The sequence below is a fragment of the Artibeus jamaicensis genome, unplaced genomic scaffold, assembly GCF_021234435.1.
Source record: "Artibeus jamaicensis isolate MK-2021 breed Jamaican fruit bat unplaced genomic scaffold, CSHL_Jam_final contig_402, whole genome shotgun sequence".
NCBI lineage: Eukaryota > Metazoa > Chordata > Mammalia > Chiroptera > Phyllostomidae > Artibeus > Artibeus jamaicensis.
Window position 1 is genome coordinate 9,304,913 of NW_026521818.1, and position 18,368 is coordinate 9,323,280.

The 18,368-nt window shown below is 41.3% G+C and overlaps 1 protein-coding gene across 1 annotated transcript in view; it reads left to right on the plus strand.

The window, feature by feature from the left end:
* Positions 1-3,427: 3,427 nt before the first annotated feature.
* Positions 3,428-18,368, plus strand: part of LVRN (laeverin) — a 55,421-nt gene continuing 40,480 nt past the window's right edge. The window contains exons 1-2 of the mRNA XM_037141792.2: positions 3,428-4,330; positions 17,080-17,222. Coding sequence (XP_036997687.2) covers positions 3,630-4,330; positions 17,080-17,222 — 844 coding nt within the window. The 5' untranslated portion in view covers positions 3,428-3,629. The remainder of the gene's footprint in view (positions 4,331-17,079; positions 17,223-18,368) is intronic.

Genomic DNA, 18,368 nt, shown 5'->3' on the forward strand with positions numbered 1-18,368 from the left:
TGCAACCTAGGTATGTGCCCCTGACTGAGAATTGAACCTGAAACCTTTTGGTATATGGGATGACATTCCAACCAAATGAGCCATCCAGCCAGGCCTGGGTATCTGTTTTTTGACACATAATCAATTAGTTATGTGCTAACTAAGGTCTGAAATTCTCCTTGGAGTCCCCCGAGGGTTAGTTTCTGTACTGGTGATTTTCCACTGGATTTATGGGTCTGACAAACCTGGTTTGACTGTCCAGATGGTTTGACTGTCCAGATGGCCTCTGGAAGGGTTTCTCCCGTGAGCTTTCTCTAAACACGACTCCTCTCACAGACCTCGGCGATTGACGCTGATGACCCAACATGGTCCAGTTATGTAAATAGGGGCCCTTGGTGAGGTTGCACATGGGATGTCTTTCTGTCCTCCAATACTTGCCTGTTTTCTTTCTCTTGCTGCACCATATCCTTTTCCTTTAAAGAAAAGGCTATGGATACTCTATAGAATTTGGTAAATCCTTTCAAATAACCAACCTGGGAAAACTTTTGCAATGATAAGTCCATACAATGTAGTACCGTGCAGCTGTGGAAAAGAGTGTGAAATATATCTGTGAATTCATGTGGACAGATATTTAGGATATATTGTTAAATAAAGAAAATGCAAGGTGCAGAATTGCATTTTTAGTATACTATTTTTTTTGTAAGGAGAGAAATGCAAAGGTATATAATTGTATTTGCTTGATTTGCATACATAAACACTGAAAGGGTACACAAAAAACTGTTCAAATTATTAACTAGGTAAGTGATGGAAGCAAGATGACTCAACCTATACATTTTTATATTTTGACCTAAAAATTTCACGTTTTGATTTTTGAAACTATGAATATATTACTCATTCAAAAAGTATATTTTCAAGGCAAATGAAGAAAAATTGTCATGTAGCTCAGGAGAGATAATAATGTATTACAGAGGTTCACCTTAAGTACCAAGAAATAAAGATGAAAAAACAGTAGACATGTCAAAGCATAAACATAAACAGCAAAAGTAAGTAGTGACACAAGATACAAAGGTTAAGTTTCACTTGGGGAATATATAAAAGGCTTAAATAATGGCTTTAGTTTTCTGAACAGCAGAACTGGGCACTTTTTGGGCAGGATATTTCTCTGTTGTTGTGGGGATCCTATGCCTTGTAGGATGTTGAGCGCTAATCTGAGCCTCTACCCAGCAGTTACCAGTAGCAATCCCCACAAAATTGCGACAACAAAAAATGTCTTCCAACACTGCCCAATGTCCAGAGGAGGAGGAGAGCAAAAACACCCAGTGGAGAAGCACTGCTTTAGCTGATGTGACTAGTACATAGGCTTTCCAAGCAGCTCCTTAAAATTTTTTTAATACTTTAGGTTTTTTTTTCTGTCAACTGATCTATGTCCCAGAATTACTCTTTCATTGAGATGTTAAATATTTCATATTATAGTATTTTCCAGTTCCCTTTTGTTATTAACATAAGCATGACTAAGCCACCATATTATTTTGTAACTTCTTTGGACTGGCATTAATGATTTATTAGAGATATTTTCCCTTCTGATAAGATATTTAAATTGATGCATCATTTGGTGTGATTTTATTACTTTGAGACCTTTTGTGTAGTGGCCAATCTTTATTTCTTTAATGATATTAGAGAAATGGAATTAGATACTTGTGTCCATGTACTCACTTTCCAATAGAATTTCTTATATAAAATTGAGGGGAGGCATACTTCTAACATGAATTTGAAATAATTTTGTTATGACTCCTTTTCTTTTTTTTTTTTAAACCTTTCCTTGAGAGTCTGGAATCCTTCAAAATCCTTCAAGAAATTACCCAGGGGGTCTTGAGGACGATAATTAATTAGCACCGCGTCTGTGACAGTCCCATCTGACAATGGCCTGAATCCGGGGGCCCTCGCTAGCTCAGTAACTCACAATTCTGGCAGCCTGACTTAAGACAGGTTTTGCAGAGAGAAATAGGAAGAGCATCTCCACCCAGCTCTACCCAGGAATTTCTCGGAGTGATGCACGTGGTCATAATTATTTTAAAACATGATTGTTTTGTTTCTGAAGAAAACAAATCAGACCGGGAATCAGACCAGTCCACGGATTATAGCGCAACGGTGTGAACTGTTAAGTTTCCCTTCACCATCTTGTCCTGGAGAGTTTGTGTGTATTTTGCTGTTGCTGTTACTGTGACTAATTTTCTGTTTCAGGAGCGGGGGGGGGGGGGGAATCACATTTCCCAAAGAATCACCTGGGTTTATCCCGTCTCCTCTCAGGTGGGAGGGTTTTCTCATTGGAAGGGAGATACAGTTCCAAGAAATAAAGCGAAGACAGTTCTGTGACCTTGGCGGTAAAATTCCCTTCGTGCTGAAATAACCGGAGGAGTCTAACGACGGGATACACTCAAATAAATCTTCAGCCAGCAACCGGATCTTTAACCACCCTCTCCTCCCTCTTCCACAGCGCCTCCTCAGTTAGTACTTGCAACCCATTCCAGATTCAGCCGAGAGCCCGTGCAGACTCGGAACTTCGCTCACGGCCCGGGAAGCTCCCCAGAGCATCGCTAAATTGCAAACAGATGCCCCCAAGCTAAGGCCTCACCGACTAGGGTGGCGCCTGGGAGATGTGTTCCAGCTCGGTTGTTCCAAGTGGAAAGGCTAGCCGTTAGATTGCTTTATTCTCTTTTCTTGAAAAGGCTGGTTTTAAGTGCAGGATTCCCCTTTCCCGGGCAGGGGAGTGGAGAACCAGACCGGGCTCCGGAACTGGATACCCAGTTCTTGGCACTTGCAGAGCCAAGTGGCGGCCTCTCGCCCCGTCCGGTCCGGAGTTAGCGGCTCTCCTCTCTCTTTCCCGGGAAGGAGCAGACACCACGCTCTTGGGTTTCTGTCGCCCCCTCCTCCAGCACTGGTTAGGAAAAGGCTCCAGGACGCCGGACCTTGCTTCCGACCCAGCACTCGCAGCCTGTGCTGCGCTCACTGCGCGAGTCCCGAGCTTATTCAGGAGGCGAATTTCCCGCCAAAGATTACGCTCGGGAAGTCAGTTCTGACCTCGAGGTTGTCCCTCGAGGGGTCATTTCAGAAGCGCTCCCAGAAGTTTAAGTTCTTAAGCCCCCCGACCCGGAGCCCCTAGCGCACGAATATCCAGTGGTGGCCAACAGGTGGGCTGCCGTCAGCTCGTCGCTGCAGACAAGGACCTGAAGGTGCTTTGTGTCTCTCTCCTGACTACACCTGGACTGCACCCAACAAATCCCATGAATCCAAATATCACTGCCGGAGGTGTCCAAATTCGAGTTTGTTCAGACTGTCCCCTCCTGGCACGGATTCTGGAAGCCGCCTCTGCGCGGTCTTTCCCTTTGAACCCGAAGGGGAGCACGCGTGGCTTTGCGGGGTCCGCCTCCTCCCCGGGCTCTTGCGGGAGGGGTGGGTAGGCAGGAACCTGGATCTGATTAGGTGGGAGGGGGAAGCTGTGGTCCCGAACGCCTCTCTCGTCTCCCAGCTCCTCCGGGAGGAGGGACGACGGTACAAGAGAGGGGGGTCCCACCCCTGGGCACTCGGCCTGGGTTCTGAGCCGTCGCCACTGTCTCGCAGCTCTCACCACATCCCCGCCAGGGGTCTCAGCCATGGGACCCCATTCCAGCTCCGGCTTCTACGTGAGCCGCGCGGTAGCTCTGTTGCTGGCCGGGCTGGCAGCCGCACTCCTGCTGGCGTTGGCTGTGCTGTCCGCCCTGTATGGTCACTGCGCGCGTGTCGCACCGTCGGAACTTCACGACTGCAGGGTCCCTGACGCAGGGCCTTCTCCGCGGAGCAGCGAGCAGGGGGAACCGCCGCCCACCCAGAAGTCCGGCCCCACTCGTGAGCCAGCGGTGGCGGTCACGCCGGACAAGTGGCCACTCTCTGGGCCCTGGAACCAGCTGCGCCTGCCGTCCTGGCTCGTGCCACTGCACTACGAGCTGGAGCTGTGGCCCCGGCTGCGGCCAGACGAGCTCTCACCTCCAGCTCTACACTTCACTGGCCACGTGAACATCACTCTGCACTGCACTGTGGCTACCGCGCTGCTGCTGCTGCACAGCCTCTACCTGGACTGTGACAGAGCCGAGGTGCGGGGTCCTCTCTCCCCAGGCACTGCAGACGCCCCCGTTGGCCACGTGCCGGTGGACAAGGTGTGGTACGCATTGGACATGCAGTACCTGGTGCTGGAACTCCGCGAAGCCCTGCAGCCTGGGAGCCTCTATGAGCTGCAGCTCAGCTTTTCGGGCCCGGTTTACCAAAACACCAGGGAGGGACTCTTCCTCAATGTCTACACGGACCAGGGTGAGCGCAGGTAAGGGCGAGCCGACCGGGCCTCCTCGGTCCCCACGTCCGTCTGTTTAGCTGCCCACCTGCTTCCAAGCGCGAGTGTCTCCAGCCAGCGGGAGAGCGCCTCTTTCCTCCCCTTGCTTCCAGAGATTCTGCTTGGAATAAAGGCTCCGAGACCGCGGCCACTTTTCATTCCCATCCCTGCCCATCCAGTTCATTTCTCTCGTTGTCCCTTTTAAGGTCGCTGCTACCCTCAGAAGTTTGTGGTTATCTTCAGAAAGTCTCCTTCTCCTCTAACCCTCAATTTCTTCACTGCAGTAAACAAAAGCCTTGGTATTCAACATTTGGTCCGCGGACCCTCAACAGCTGTCATTCTTGGGGGGTTGAGGGATTAGAACTTGCGTTTTAACGAGGTCCCCAGGTGCTTTCCGGGCATAAAGTTGGAGAAGCGTGGGGCCAGTTGCACCCTTGACCTCCCGGCTGCTGTCTCCCCTGACGCCCTTCTGCGCTCAGCTCCCTACTCTGCCTCTTTTTTTTCTCCTCTGAGCTCTGTAACTGCTGGTCTAACAACAAATAGACTCTTCTCGGGGTTGTTTGCTCTCGCAATTTTTTTTCCTAAAGTTCTCCAAACCTTCGGAATCCCCTTTAATTCATCCCCTCCCACTCGCTGCCTGGGGCCCGCATCTGGTTTTGCTGGTGAGCAGCCGCATCCCCCTACCCCACCCAGCTCTTTGAACAGCTCTGCGGAGTGTCCGTGCCTGCGCTTTGGGATTCTTCCGCTGGAAAAATAAATAAAAGTGATGACAGACCGCCCCTCTGAGTTCGCAAGCTCACGTAGTGTACATATGTTCTTTCTATACTCATTTGAGATAATGTCTCCCACACGGAATATTTCCACTTCAATACTTGCCTCTTCCCACCCTCTGCGACCACATTGCTTGACCTCCAGTGAGGATCGGGGGATAAATGGTCAAGGCGGTGGAAGATACCAAAACGGTCTTTTATTGTTCTTTTCTTTTTTTCAGTTGAGTGTATGGGGTGATACCGGTTGACAAAGCCACACAGGTTTCAAGAGTACAGCTCAATTAAACATCATTTAGATTAGGCACCATGCGCCTGTCACCCCAAGCACGGTCTCTCTGGGCCCCCATTCCACCCCCTCCCTTTGCCCACCTCCACCTAGCCCTCCACGTCCTCCCTTCTTTCCGGCCATCGCCACACTGCTGTCTGTGTCTGTGTGTTATGTATGTATGTTTTTTGTTTGTTTGCTTCTTTGTTTTTGCTTAAGCCCTTCACCTTTTTTGCCCAGTCCCCCCAACCCCCTTTACTCTGACAGCTTTCAGTCTGTTCCATGTATCCATGCCTGTTTTTATTTTGTTCCTCCGTTTATTTTGTTCATTAGATTCCACATATAAAGGGTTGTGTGTGTTTTTTTCTTTCTTTCTTTAAACTGGCGATCTCCTTCACTCACGCACTGGTGGAGCACTTGCGGTTTCCACAATTGCATGTACTTCACCCTTTATTATTAGAGAAAATGTTCTCAGATGTTCTCTATGAGAAAGAAACCCACTAAATTACCCCCTAAATCATCTCCTGTGCTATTTTGAAAACTTCAGGGGTTTTAAAATAAGTTTAATAAGCTGCCTTACTGGATGTATAATCTGTAACTTTTGTTTTTAATGACAGTATGCCTGGTTTTTCTCTTTCAAAAATGCATCAATGCTTAAAAAAATTGTTTCTGAAAAGGTTCATATTAGGATGACGTGTAACTGGACTATGAGTACTGGAAACCTTTTGAAATAACTGTAGTTCAGCGTGCAAGATTTTTCGAAGGGAAAAAAGCCCACTCTGTGCATACATACCTGATAGTGTTTCCTGCTGTCAGTAGGTAAATCATCTGTTCGCCCACCTCTTTCTTCTTCCCTGAGGGGGAGTTTTCATGGAGCTCAGATCAACTGCTCTAGCAAACACGGAAAAGTCCCTTTTTCTATTGTGCTGCCAAGTCTAGTGGTAACCAGAAACCATATTTTGAGAACATTAAAATTCAAACAGGCAGAAATCTTAATAAAGTTTTGCAGATGTTCACAGAGCAAGGTGGAGCTCCTTATGGCCTCTTAAAGGAGCTGTTGCCTCAAAATTGTTCTTCAGCGTCTCCGCTTCTGAAGCCACAAAGAAAAGAAACATCTGAGTGGCTCTCTCTTTGTTAGAAAAGAAAATTAGAATTAGATGTTTGAGATAAATAATACCAAACCAAGACTTTTTGTTTACCCAATCAAAGTGACTCAGAAAAGGAAAGGACTGACTTGAAGCCAAGGCCGCAAAGAACTTGGACAGAGTGATGACGTGGTGAGAAAAATTTTAGAAACCCAACGGGCCTGAGCTTGAACTTGAGCCATGTGCCTTGAGCCAGTCTCTCTACCTCTCTGAGTTTGTTCATGGAATACACACAGTAAGTGTCAACCATTAGAGTGCTGTGAGAATTTAATGAGAAAGAGGGGGTCAGTGAGTGACAGACAATTTGTGTAGCGGTAGCTGCTATCACTATTATTGTTGCGAGCATTCTCTCGTTATCTAAACACAGAATCTGCCAAATTCCTGGTAGATATGAGTTTAAGAAGAGGATTCCCTCCCATGTAGGAAGAAACTGACTACTGATTTCTCCTTCTTCCTAGGATGACTGTAGTGTCAGATGCAGCAGTCAGAACACATTTACCTCTTTTCTTTGGTGACTTTTTTATCACAGTCTGGACAGGCTAATGTTCTTAAATAATTTTACTCAACACTAAGGGAAATAAGAAAGAAAATCATTCCAGAAAATAATTTTCAAAGAGCATCACTGTCTCCCATTTCTAATGTTTAGGTTATGATTTTCTACTTTCAGAGTTTTCTGGGTATGTTTCCCATCTGGTTCTTGGCCTGCTTCCACTCGGCAGGGGTCATCACATTTCCGCCATATAGAAGCCCCCTCCTGGATCCTTGGACATGTGCTTCTGTGTGTCAGTGTCTGGTTCCCTCCTTCAATGTGTAGAAAGTTGAGAGCAAGAGTGAAGTGTTGATGTTCCTCAAAGCAATATTTCCCAAACTTCATCTATTGGCATACCATTATCTCAGGTAGTGTCAATATTTACCTATCCCTAGCCATATTATTTACATATCTCTAGCCATATTATTTTCTTAAAAAGTTACTTGATTTAGACAAAAATATTAAGTAAATTTGTTGAAAAGCAAGTCTATACCATTGTCACAAATGGGAAACCATTTGCAATATATCAATTGTAATGGCACAGACTAATACAACAAAACCATGCTGGTAAGTAGTAGTCTTATTGCCTACTGAAGGATTTGAAGGCTCTGAATTTGAGGGCTGCTCTCTTTATTAATAAGGAAAATTAGAATTAGATATTTAAGATAAATAACACTAAGCCAAGACTTTCTCTTGATCTAATGAAAAAAGATTCATAAAATTGGAAAAGGACTGTCTTTCTCATGTGTAAATCAAATCTCTATGACAGTGTAAAGGAGGGCTACCACAAATCTTTCTCCATCAGTACTTTGGAAAAACCTGCATTAGAGCAGTGGTTTAAAAACTTTTAATGCACATCAGAACCATCAGACAGAGGAGCTTATTAAACATGTGGGCTCCTGGAGCACACCCTCAACCATTCCAGGTCATCACACTCATGGTTAATAGCATTGACACACAGTGGAAGACACCCAAGTGTCCACTGATGGATGAATGGACAAACAAAATGTGATATGTCCATACATGGAGTATATGATTCAGTCTTTAAAAGGAAGAAAATTCTGAAATATGCTACAATGTGGATGAACCTTGAGAACATTATGTAAGTTACTTAGAGTAGTCGAATGTGTGAAGACAGGAAATAGAATTGTGGTTGCTTAAGCACTGGGGGGGTAGGGAGTTGTTTAATAGGGGACATTTCGTGTTCCAGCTTTTAGCTATTATAAGTAAAATTTCTATGAGCCATTGTGTATAAGTTTTTGTGTGATTGTGAATTTTTATTTTTCTGAAATAAAGGCCCAAGAGTGCAGTTGCTGGGTTGTATGGTAGTTGCATGTTTTGTTTTTAAGAAAATGCCCAACTGTTTTCCAAAGTGTTTGTGCCATTTTACAGTCTCACCAGCAATGTATAAATGACAGTCTCTCTTTATCATGGTCCCCATTAGGTATTACCACTGTGTTTTTTAGCTGTCCTAGTAAGCGTATGATGATATCTCATTGTAATTTTAATTTGCATTTCTCCGATGGCTAATGATGTTGAACATCTTTTTATGCTTATTTGCCATCTGGACATTACTTACTTTCAGTGAAATGGTTCTTCATCTCTTTTACCTATTTTCTCATTGAATTTTTTTTTACTGCTGAGTTCCAGGAGTTCTTTATATATTTTATATCTGAGTCTGTTGTGAGAGACATGGTTTACAAATACGTTCTCTCAGCCTGTAGTTAGTTGGTCTTTTCAGTTTGTGAATAACGTTTTTCAGAGACCAAAGTTTTTAACTTTAATGAAGTCCAATTTATCAAATTTTTTATATGTCATGCTTGTAGTGTCATGTCTAAGAACTCTTTTCTTAGGACCCTATTTTTTTAGAGTAGTTTAAGGTCTACAGAAAAATTGAGAGAGAAATGTAGAGATTTCTTATGCGGTCTCTGTCCCCACTCATGCATGGCTTCTCCCATTATCACTCACCAGAGAGGTTTTTTTTCTTATGCCAAAAATGAACCTATATTGACACATCATAATCACCCAAAGTCCATAGTTTACCTTGGGCTTTTCTGTCGGTGTCATATGTTGTATAAGTTCAAACAAATGTATAATGACATATGTTCATTACTGTAAAAGCATATTGAGTGTATTCACTCCCGAAAAATCCTGTTATCTGCCTATGTATCACCTCCCCAACCACTGGTATTTTTGTTGTGTCCATAGTTTTGTCTTCTCTAGAATGTCATATAGTTGGAATCCATTATATATGTTATATATAATTACATATATTATATATTCAATATATAGCCTTTTCAGATTGACTTCTTTCACTTGGTGACATGCAATTAATGTTTATCTTTTTCATGGCTTGATAGCTCATTTCTTTTTAGCACTGCAAAATATTCCACAATTTGTTTATTCATTCACCTACTAAATGATATCTTGGTTGCTTCCAATTTTTGGCAGTTATGGGGAAGCTGCTATAAATTCTGTATGAATGTTTTTGTGTAGACATACATTTTCAATTCCTTTAGGTAAGTACCTAGGAGCAGAATTACTGGATTGTATGATAAGAGTATGTTTAGTTTTGTAACCGTAATCACCAAACTGTCTTCCAAAGTGGCTGTAGCACTTCACATTCCCACCAGCAATGAATGAGAGTTCCTGCTGCTCCACATCCTTAATAGCATTTGGTGTAAGTGGTCCAGATTCTGGCCATTCTAATAGTTGTGTGGTGGTATCCCATTGTTTTAATTTCCATTTCCCTAATGGCATGTAATGTGGAGCATCTTTTCATATGCTTATTGGCCATCTGTTTCTTTGGTGAGGTGTCTGTTGAGGTCTTTGGCTCATTTTTAATTGAGTTGCTTATTTTCTTACTGTAGCATTTTAAGAGTCCTTTGTATATTTTGGATAGCAGTCCTTTCAGAGATATGTCTTTTGCAAATATTTTCTCCTAGTCTGTAGCTTGTCTTCTCATTCTCTTTATATTGTCTTTGCAGAGCAGAAGTTTATAATTTTAATAAAGTCCAACTTATCATATGTTTCTTTCATGGACCATGTGTTTGGTGTAGTATCCAAAAAGACATCACTATACCCAAGGTTATTTAGGTTTTCTTTTCTATCTTATCTTGTAGGAGTTTGAAAGTTTTTCACTTTACTTTTATATCTATGACCCATTATGAATTTTTGTTAAGGGGGTAAGGCCTGTATCTGTATTCACTTTTTTTTTTGCATGTGTATATCCAGTAGTTCCAGCAACATTTGTTGGGGAGGTTATATTTCCTCCATTGTATTGCCTTTGCTCCTTTGTCAAAGATCAGCTGACTGTATTTATATGGGTTTATTTCTGGGTTCTTTATTATGTTCTATTAATGTATTTATTTTTGTCTATTTCTACTTTACTGAAGCTTTTATCATAAATGGTTTTTGAATTTTGGTAAAACTTTTTTGCATCTATTGATATGATGATGTGATTTTTCTTATTTAGTCTGTCAATGTGTTGGATTACGTTAATTGATTTTCAAATGTTGAACCAGTCTTGCACACCTGGGATAAATCCCCCTTGGCTGTGGTACATAATTCTTTTAATATATCATTAAACTGAATTTGCTAATATTTTGTTGAGGATTTTTACACCTTTGTTCATGAGAGATATTGGTCTACAGTTTCATTTTCTAGTAATATCTTTGTCTGGTTCTGATATTAAGGTAATGCTGGATTCATAGAATAAGGAAAAGTATGTATATTCTCTCTACTTCTATCATCTGAAAGAAATTGAGAATTTTTTTAAAACACCAGAGAATTGAAATTATTTATTCCTTAAATGTTTCATAGAATTCATCAGTAAACCAATCTGGAACTGGTGTTTTAGTTTTGGAAGATTATTAATTTTCAGTAATTATTTGATAATAATTATTAATTACTGATTCAATTTCTTTAATAGATACAGGCCTTTTCAGATTATCTATTCTTTCCTTGTGTAAACTTTGACAAATTACTTCTTCCAAGGAATTAGTCCAGCTCATCTAGATTATCAGGTTGTGGGCACAGAGTATTATATAGTATTCTTTTTATCCTTGTAATATACATCAATTCTGTAGTGAAGTCCTTGCTTTCATTTGTGATATTAATATTGATATAGTTGAATTGATATCTACTATACTAATTACTGTTTTCTATTTGTTGCCCATACTCTTTGTTCCCACTTTGCCCACTCTTTTTCTGACTTTCTTTACTATGTTGAATTTTTCAATTCATGAATCCAGAATATCTATCCATTTAATATCTTTGATTTATTTCATCAACATTTTCAGCATACTATCCTATATTTGTTTTGTTAGATTTACATTTAAGTATTTTATTTTACTTCAGTGATTTTAAGTGATAATATGTTTTTAATTTTAGTTTTCATGTGTTTGTTGCTACTAATAGAAGTACTGAGTTTTATATGAGTCTCTTGTATCCTATGACTTGATGACCTCACTTACTAGATGTAGTAGGTTGTAGTACATGTGTGTGTGTAGATTCCTTGTGATTTTCTATGTAGAACATCATCTTATATGCAAATAGAGAGTTTTATTTCTTCCATTCCAATCCATAACCCATTTGTTTCCTTTTCTTGCCTTAGTGTGCTGGCTTAAACTTTCAGCACTATGTGTAATAGAATGGATACTCTTGCCTTTTTCCTAATCTTAGAAGAAAATTTTTAGCCTATCACTGATATGTATGATGTTAGGTATAAGTTTTTGTATATATTCTTTATCAAGTTGAACACTCTCCCCTGTATACTATTTCTGAGAAGTTTTTTTTTTCATGATGAATGGGTATTGGCTTTTTTCAAACACTTTTTCTGCATCAGTTGATGTATGATCATGTGATTTTTCTTCTATTTTCTATTAATATGGTATATTATATTGGTTTTTGAATACTGAATCAGCTTTTGTGTTCCCTCAGTTTTTGATAAGAGCAGTTGCTTTATAGTAGGGGAGAGGAGTATAAAGCCTTTCCAATGTGGAGAAAAAAACTGGGAAGAGTAAGGGAAGGACAAATGGATAAAACAAGTGTCTTTACTTTTCAGTCTTCTTCTCACAGGGTGTGACCCTGAGACAAATTTTCTTGTGAAAGTAATTTCTTAGGACATGTTCCCAGGAAAACCCAACTGGAGAATGGGGAAGTATGACTGGGAATGGAAGGATACCAAGCCAGGATATGAGATCAGTCAAAGTCCCATGGAGGAGAGTTTTGGAGACAGTGTGAGCCCTACCTCAAAACTGCCCCCATCAGGAGCAAAGGCGCAGGAGCAGCTTGCTAGTGTGAAATGGCTGGAGAAAATTGTGATCTTTATTTTGGGCAAATTTAAATGAGAACAGCATGATCAAAATCAATCCATTTTTGCAGGTGTAGAAAGAGTATTCAGCAAATTGAAAGACTTCCTTCCAGTCACTGTTTATGCTAGAAAATCTGACACAGACCTCAGGGTATGACACATAAGAGAGAAATTTGAGTAATATTAGAAAAATATTGAGAAATCTCAAAACAAGTTCAGTAAACTCAAGTGCCAGGCACATGATATTGTTGGTGTCACAGAGAAAAAAGGTCATTTCATTATTCTATAGGGTGTTGAACCCCAACACTTCATGTAACAGCAGTTTTCTCTGGGAGATGGTTTTGCTCATCACAGATTTAGATCCTGTATCTTTGAAAAGCAGTGTAACCAGCGTATTGAAGAAGCACACCTCATGGATCAGTAAAAAATATTGCTGTGTTTGTTCCACTGTCCTTTCACAATTAGTGTCCGGGGTAATATTTCCTGCTCCTGCATGAATACTCCAGTGGCCTATAATTTTCTGCTCATTCTTAGGTGGCAGATGATCTATGGTCACTAAGTCACAAATATTGTCCAGATGCAGAAATTAGAAAATCCAGTCCTGCCTGATACTTTAAACTTAATTTACTGTCAAATCTCCATCTTTGCCTGTGTACCCCACTTCCCCAAGTACGGGCTAGTTTAAGATGGAAACCTGTGGTAAGGTTGTGAGTAGTCCTTCCATTTCTTCACCTCATGTTTCCATCCTGCAAGCTGCAGTCTCAACCCCACCAGGTCCAGGGGGACTGGGGAGACAGGGAGGGGTGACACACAGGGCAGTTTTTCCTTAAGCCAGTACTCTTGTCATTTAATCTCACTTAGGTCCAGTAAATGACTTACTCCTTTGAGATGTTGTTTTTCTGGACTCTTCAGAGTTTTCTCACTGGTTTTCTGTCTCCTACAATTCCCTCGATTCTCCTTGATGTGTTTCTTACTTTTCTGTTCTGATGGTCACTTGCGACTCCTTCCTCAGCCGTTAGACATTGAGTAGTGCATCTCCAAGCTCCTCCAGTAGGTCTGTTGGACAGAATTCAAGACAGCTCCCTTAGTGGCTCACTTTGTCATTTTGTGTCTCAGGACCCACAGCTCTTCCAAGGAATACGCACACACCCTTTGCCTGGGACTGACATGGGTGCCAAGGCAGACTCAGTTGGGCACCGGCCTCTAAGTCTCAGTCTTAGAAAACACATCTACTGTTCTCTGAGGAGTCTTGTCCCCTCAGCACAGGGTTACAGGGCTGCACCTCCTTTCAACTACCTGAAAGCAGGAGGGCTTGGCAAAATAACGGCCACCTGCCCCTCAAGAAATCTCCTCTGTAATCTTTTGGATCTCCATTTTATGACAGTTCTTTTCTGTCCTTGGTGGAGCTGAGAAGTCCAAAAGGAGCCCACAGGTTCTCAAGACTGTTTACTTTGAAAATCTTCATAACATGGTTTGGCACTTTTCTTTGGAATTTTACATCTATTATGTTTCATTGCCTGGTGGAAACTTCAGTTTTTGGATCTTATTACACAAGTAATAAACAAACATGATTCATGGGCCAATCCTTGAACCACAGTCCAGTGGCATAACATCTGTCTTTACTAAATATTTTTATTTCTGAGTGTGTCATGTAAAAAAAGAAATTGGGGACAACTCTGCAAAGAGTCTTATTTACTCTTTCACCAGCTATGTTATTTTGCACTTGTAAACTAGAGCTGTAGACATACAGAGTTCATAAAATAATTTGGAATGGAATACTTTACTGAATATTTTTTATATGGTAGTAGATTTATCCCCAAGGGCATCAAGTGGTCTTGACCACTAAGACCTCTTCCAGCACAAGAAAGTGGTGAGTCCATAAGTCTCTGGCTGTATGAGAGGACAGGAAAGAAAGTGGCTTTGCAGTACTGAGCCGTTTGCAGACAAATTCCCCCCAAATTAACTCCCTCACTAGCTAAGCACTCTAAACCCAGACTTCATGGGCATCATAATAGCATGTTTCAGTGAGGTTTCAAGGCAGGAGAGGGTGGTGGATGGTTCTATTTTCTGAGGTCAGGATATCTTTGCAGGATTGCTTTGAGTCCCAAGAAGGGAACTAAACACCAGTCTTCGGTCCCCAGATGTGGCATAACTGGATCGTATGTGTTGCTGGTTGGCTCTGACCTTTGTAGTTGCTATTGAGAGCCAGAAAGACTCTGTATTGTAGGGATTTTTCCCATTTTGTTTGTTTGTATAAAACCAGGGAAGGAAATAGTTGAGTAAAATCCAAGTGGATTTCTTTAATTTCACTTCTCTGGAGACCTGAATCACGAAATTGAAAGGCACTTGCTTGATGTTGTTTGATTTGTTAAAGTGGTGACTGTAAGCTGGTGTCTCTCAGCCTTTTCGAACCTGTCATGCATTTCGATGGGCATAAAAGTTTCCCATTTCGTAAAAGAGTCTGATTTTTCTCCCTCCTCCCTACCTTGAACTTCCTTCAGACTTATATGTTTTGTGAAGTCATGGCAGCAGAGAAGATGTTATCAAGCTTTATTTTCTATAGTTCTGCTATACACATGATAGACATTTGTTGGCCCTCTGAATAGGTAAGCATGTATTGTATAACTGGGTGTACTTTTTCACTCTACATTACACCTTTTCATACTAATATATATCTGTTGGTACAAAATGTCCCACAGTTTCAAGGAACTCAGAGATCCCCTGAAGCTAGAGATCATCTAGTCCCATCTGTACATTTTATAGAAACAAATGCCCAGAGTTTAAACAGCTTTCCCACAGTTTCAACACTGTGCTTGCACTCCAGACCCTGAGCAAGAACCCAGGTCATTGAATTCCCCACTTGATATTCTTTCCACTAGGTTTTCAGTTGCTTGAATCTTCTCTACTTTATCCCATCCCTTTAAAGGTAGCAACCACTACTACAAAACAAACAAATGCCAATATAACAGACTCTGCAAAAATGTTTGTAGTCTTTGTGTATGCTAATATCAAAGTGCTTTGTTTTATATAGTACCTCCAAAGCTGAGAAAACACTCAATTTCTATGAACCCACATTTTTGCCAAGTATTGTAAATGATAGAGAAGAAAAATACGTAACCCATAACCTCTGGTTGTTTAAAATTTATTGGGAAGAAAGATATGGTTCATATTCAGCTGTGGTCAACTGTGACCTCTGGAACCTTTTAAAGTGCATTCGCAGTTAGTGATCTCCAGCCTTCCACCTCTGTCCTAGAACTTACTCCTCACTGAATTCTTCTGTAGTTCATTTATATCAAAAACAACTTATGATATTGGAAGGAATATAAAATAGTTCAAAGGTCATTTGTTGGTAAATTTACTTACTACTGATATGAAAGTTCAAACAACAAAGATAGGTGGTGTCATTCCTTTTCAGATGGGGAGCTGAGGCTCAGCATGAACATGTGACTTGGTCAGGACTGTGCGGTGGAGCGGACTCTCGCAGCCGCAGTCGCTGGAGTCAGAGTCCGAAGGCCTGACTCCAGTCCACACGAGCAAGAGCATAATAAAGTGGGAAAAGCAAACGGGACAAAGCAGGCTGTCGAAAGTTGTATTTTTGTCATAGGGTAGGAACACATCAAATTAGCTGACTGAGAGAAGTGTTCGAACATGCCAACCGCCAGCCTTCTGTGTGTCTTTCCCAAGGCCGTGTGAGTTTCTCTGAGAAGGGGCCTTGCCATGGCAGAGCGGGGGTCTGCGGTGATAGGTAATGGATGGGCTGTGCTCTCGAAAGGTATCTTTGTTGAATTCACCTTTTCTTTGTTTAAGAACTGGGCCCGAAGCAGGAGTGAACACATCAGAGAGATTAAGTCCCAGGACCTGCGGAGACAAAAGGACTTTAGCCTCCATGATAGTCATCTAAAAGCAGGTTCCCAGGTCAGGGAGTCTTGGAGAAGGGGATAGTGAGACTGCAGACTTATTTTGAGGAAAAAGTTGTTTGCTAGGACCCATCCCTTGTCAGACTCAGGCAGTTTTTACAGAGGGTGAACCTGACCATCCCCTTGTTTGCTCAGGCTACTCTTGTCCCTATGCTTTTCCCCTATAAATCACCAGTGCACAGTGGGGTAATGTCACTATTCATATTTTTCCATGGAGGTTGAGGGAGAGAGAAGCAGGAATTTGATAAATCTACTCATGTAAGGCAATTCAAGAAGTAAAATACAAGTTGTTTTGTTCACTGGCATTTACCCATTTTGTTTACCCCCCAACAGTGTGAAAACTAAAACATTTTGTAATTTCTCAACCAGGAAGAAGAGAGAATGTGTGAGCAAAAGATGGAAATGTAGACATTCTTCAGCTGATTTGCATTTTGATGGAAGATAAAAGCAATTGACCATTCCCAAAGTAGTAGTCTTAGTTTTAAAAATACATGGTTTTTAAAGGCCTGGTATTGCATGTTGGTTATATTTGTCCCTATTTTGTTTGTAAAAGGTTTCAAAGGCGTATGATGTGATTAAGTAAATATTATTTTGTGGTTGAAAATTAAATAGTCCTGTTGTATTTTAGGTCTTGTGCAAATTGAAATATGTGTGTGTTATGGGGAGGGCAGCAGACAAGATGAGGGGAAATCATTCTAGTTCCTTCCTGTATATAATTATAAGCCATAATCCTTCAGTATTTTTTTCTTCCATTGGTTTGAGATAAAAATACATCAATTTTTCCCAAAAATGTATTTTAGGGCCCTGTTAGCATCTCAGATGGAACCAACATTTGCCAGGAACGTTTTCCCTTGTTTTGATGAACCAGCTCTGAAGGCAACTTTTAATATTACAATCATTCATCATCCAAGATATGTGGCTCTTTCCAACATGCCAAAGCTAGGTAAGTAATGTTTTCTGTCATCATATTTTTATACACACACATATATATATCATATATATACACATATATACACACATATATATGTATGTATATATGATAATAATTTTATGTGTGTGTATATGAAGTCTGTCCAGAAAAATTCCAGCCACAGTTAATATAACAAGAATGGTTTGCACAACGTTGGTGTAACTTGGCAGCCAAGGAGAGTGGACTAGAATGCTCATGCAGGAACAATGATGACTTCACTGTACTAGTAAGTGGAGGCAGTAGACACTGTTGAGTGAGCATGTGTACTGTATGGCTGGCACATTCAAAATGGCTGAGCAAATACAGTGACAAATCTGCATCAAATTTTGCATTAAGCTTGAACCAATTCCTCCGTGGAAACTACGAGGATGATTCAGAAGGCTGAAGTTATGGGCAACTGGTGATTGGCAGCTTCATCATGATACATGCCTGCTCATGCATCACATCTCATGCAGAGTTTTTTGGCAAAACATCAAATCACCCAGGTGACTCAGCCCCCTGACAGCCAAGATTCGATGCCATGAAACTTCTGGCTTTTCCCACAACTAAAATCACCTTTGAAAGGGAAGAGATTTCAAGACCATTGATAAGATTTAGGGAAATACAACAGGGCAGCTGATGGCCATTGGGAGAACCATGTGAGGTCCCAGGGTGTCTACCTTGTAGGGGACTAAGGCATCATCGTCTTATGTACAGTGTTTCTTATATCTTTTATCTTCTTCAATAAATATTTTTTTTCATATTATATGGCCGAATGTCTTCTGAACAGATCTATATTTAACTCTACAATAACTTTTTAAAAATATTTTTATTAATTTTTAGAGAGAGGGGAAGGGGGGGAAGAGAAGGGGAGAGACATCAATGTGTAGTTGCTTTTTGTGTATCCCCTACTGGGGACCTGGCTGGCAACCCAGGCACGTACCCTGACTGGGAATCAAATAAGTGAGTCTTTGCTTCACAGTCCAATGCTCAGTCCACTGAGCCACACCAGCAGGGCTGTAATAGCTTTTAAATCAATAACTCTTCTAGGTAATGTGTTGATAATGTTTTATAACTAGGGAGAGCAGTCACCTAGGGTATGTGGCAGTACCCACATCTTTGAGATGATAAATCCTGTTC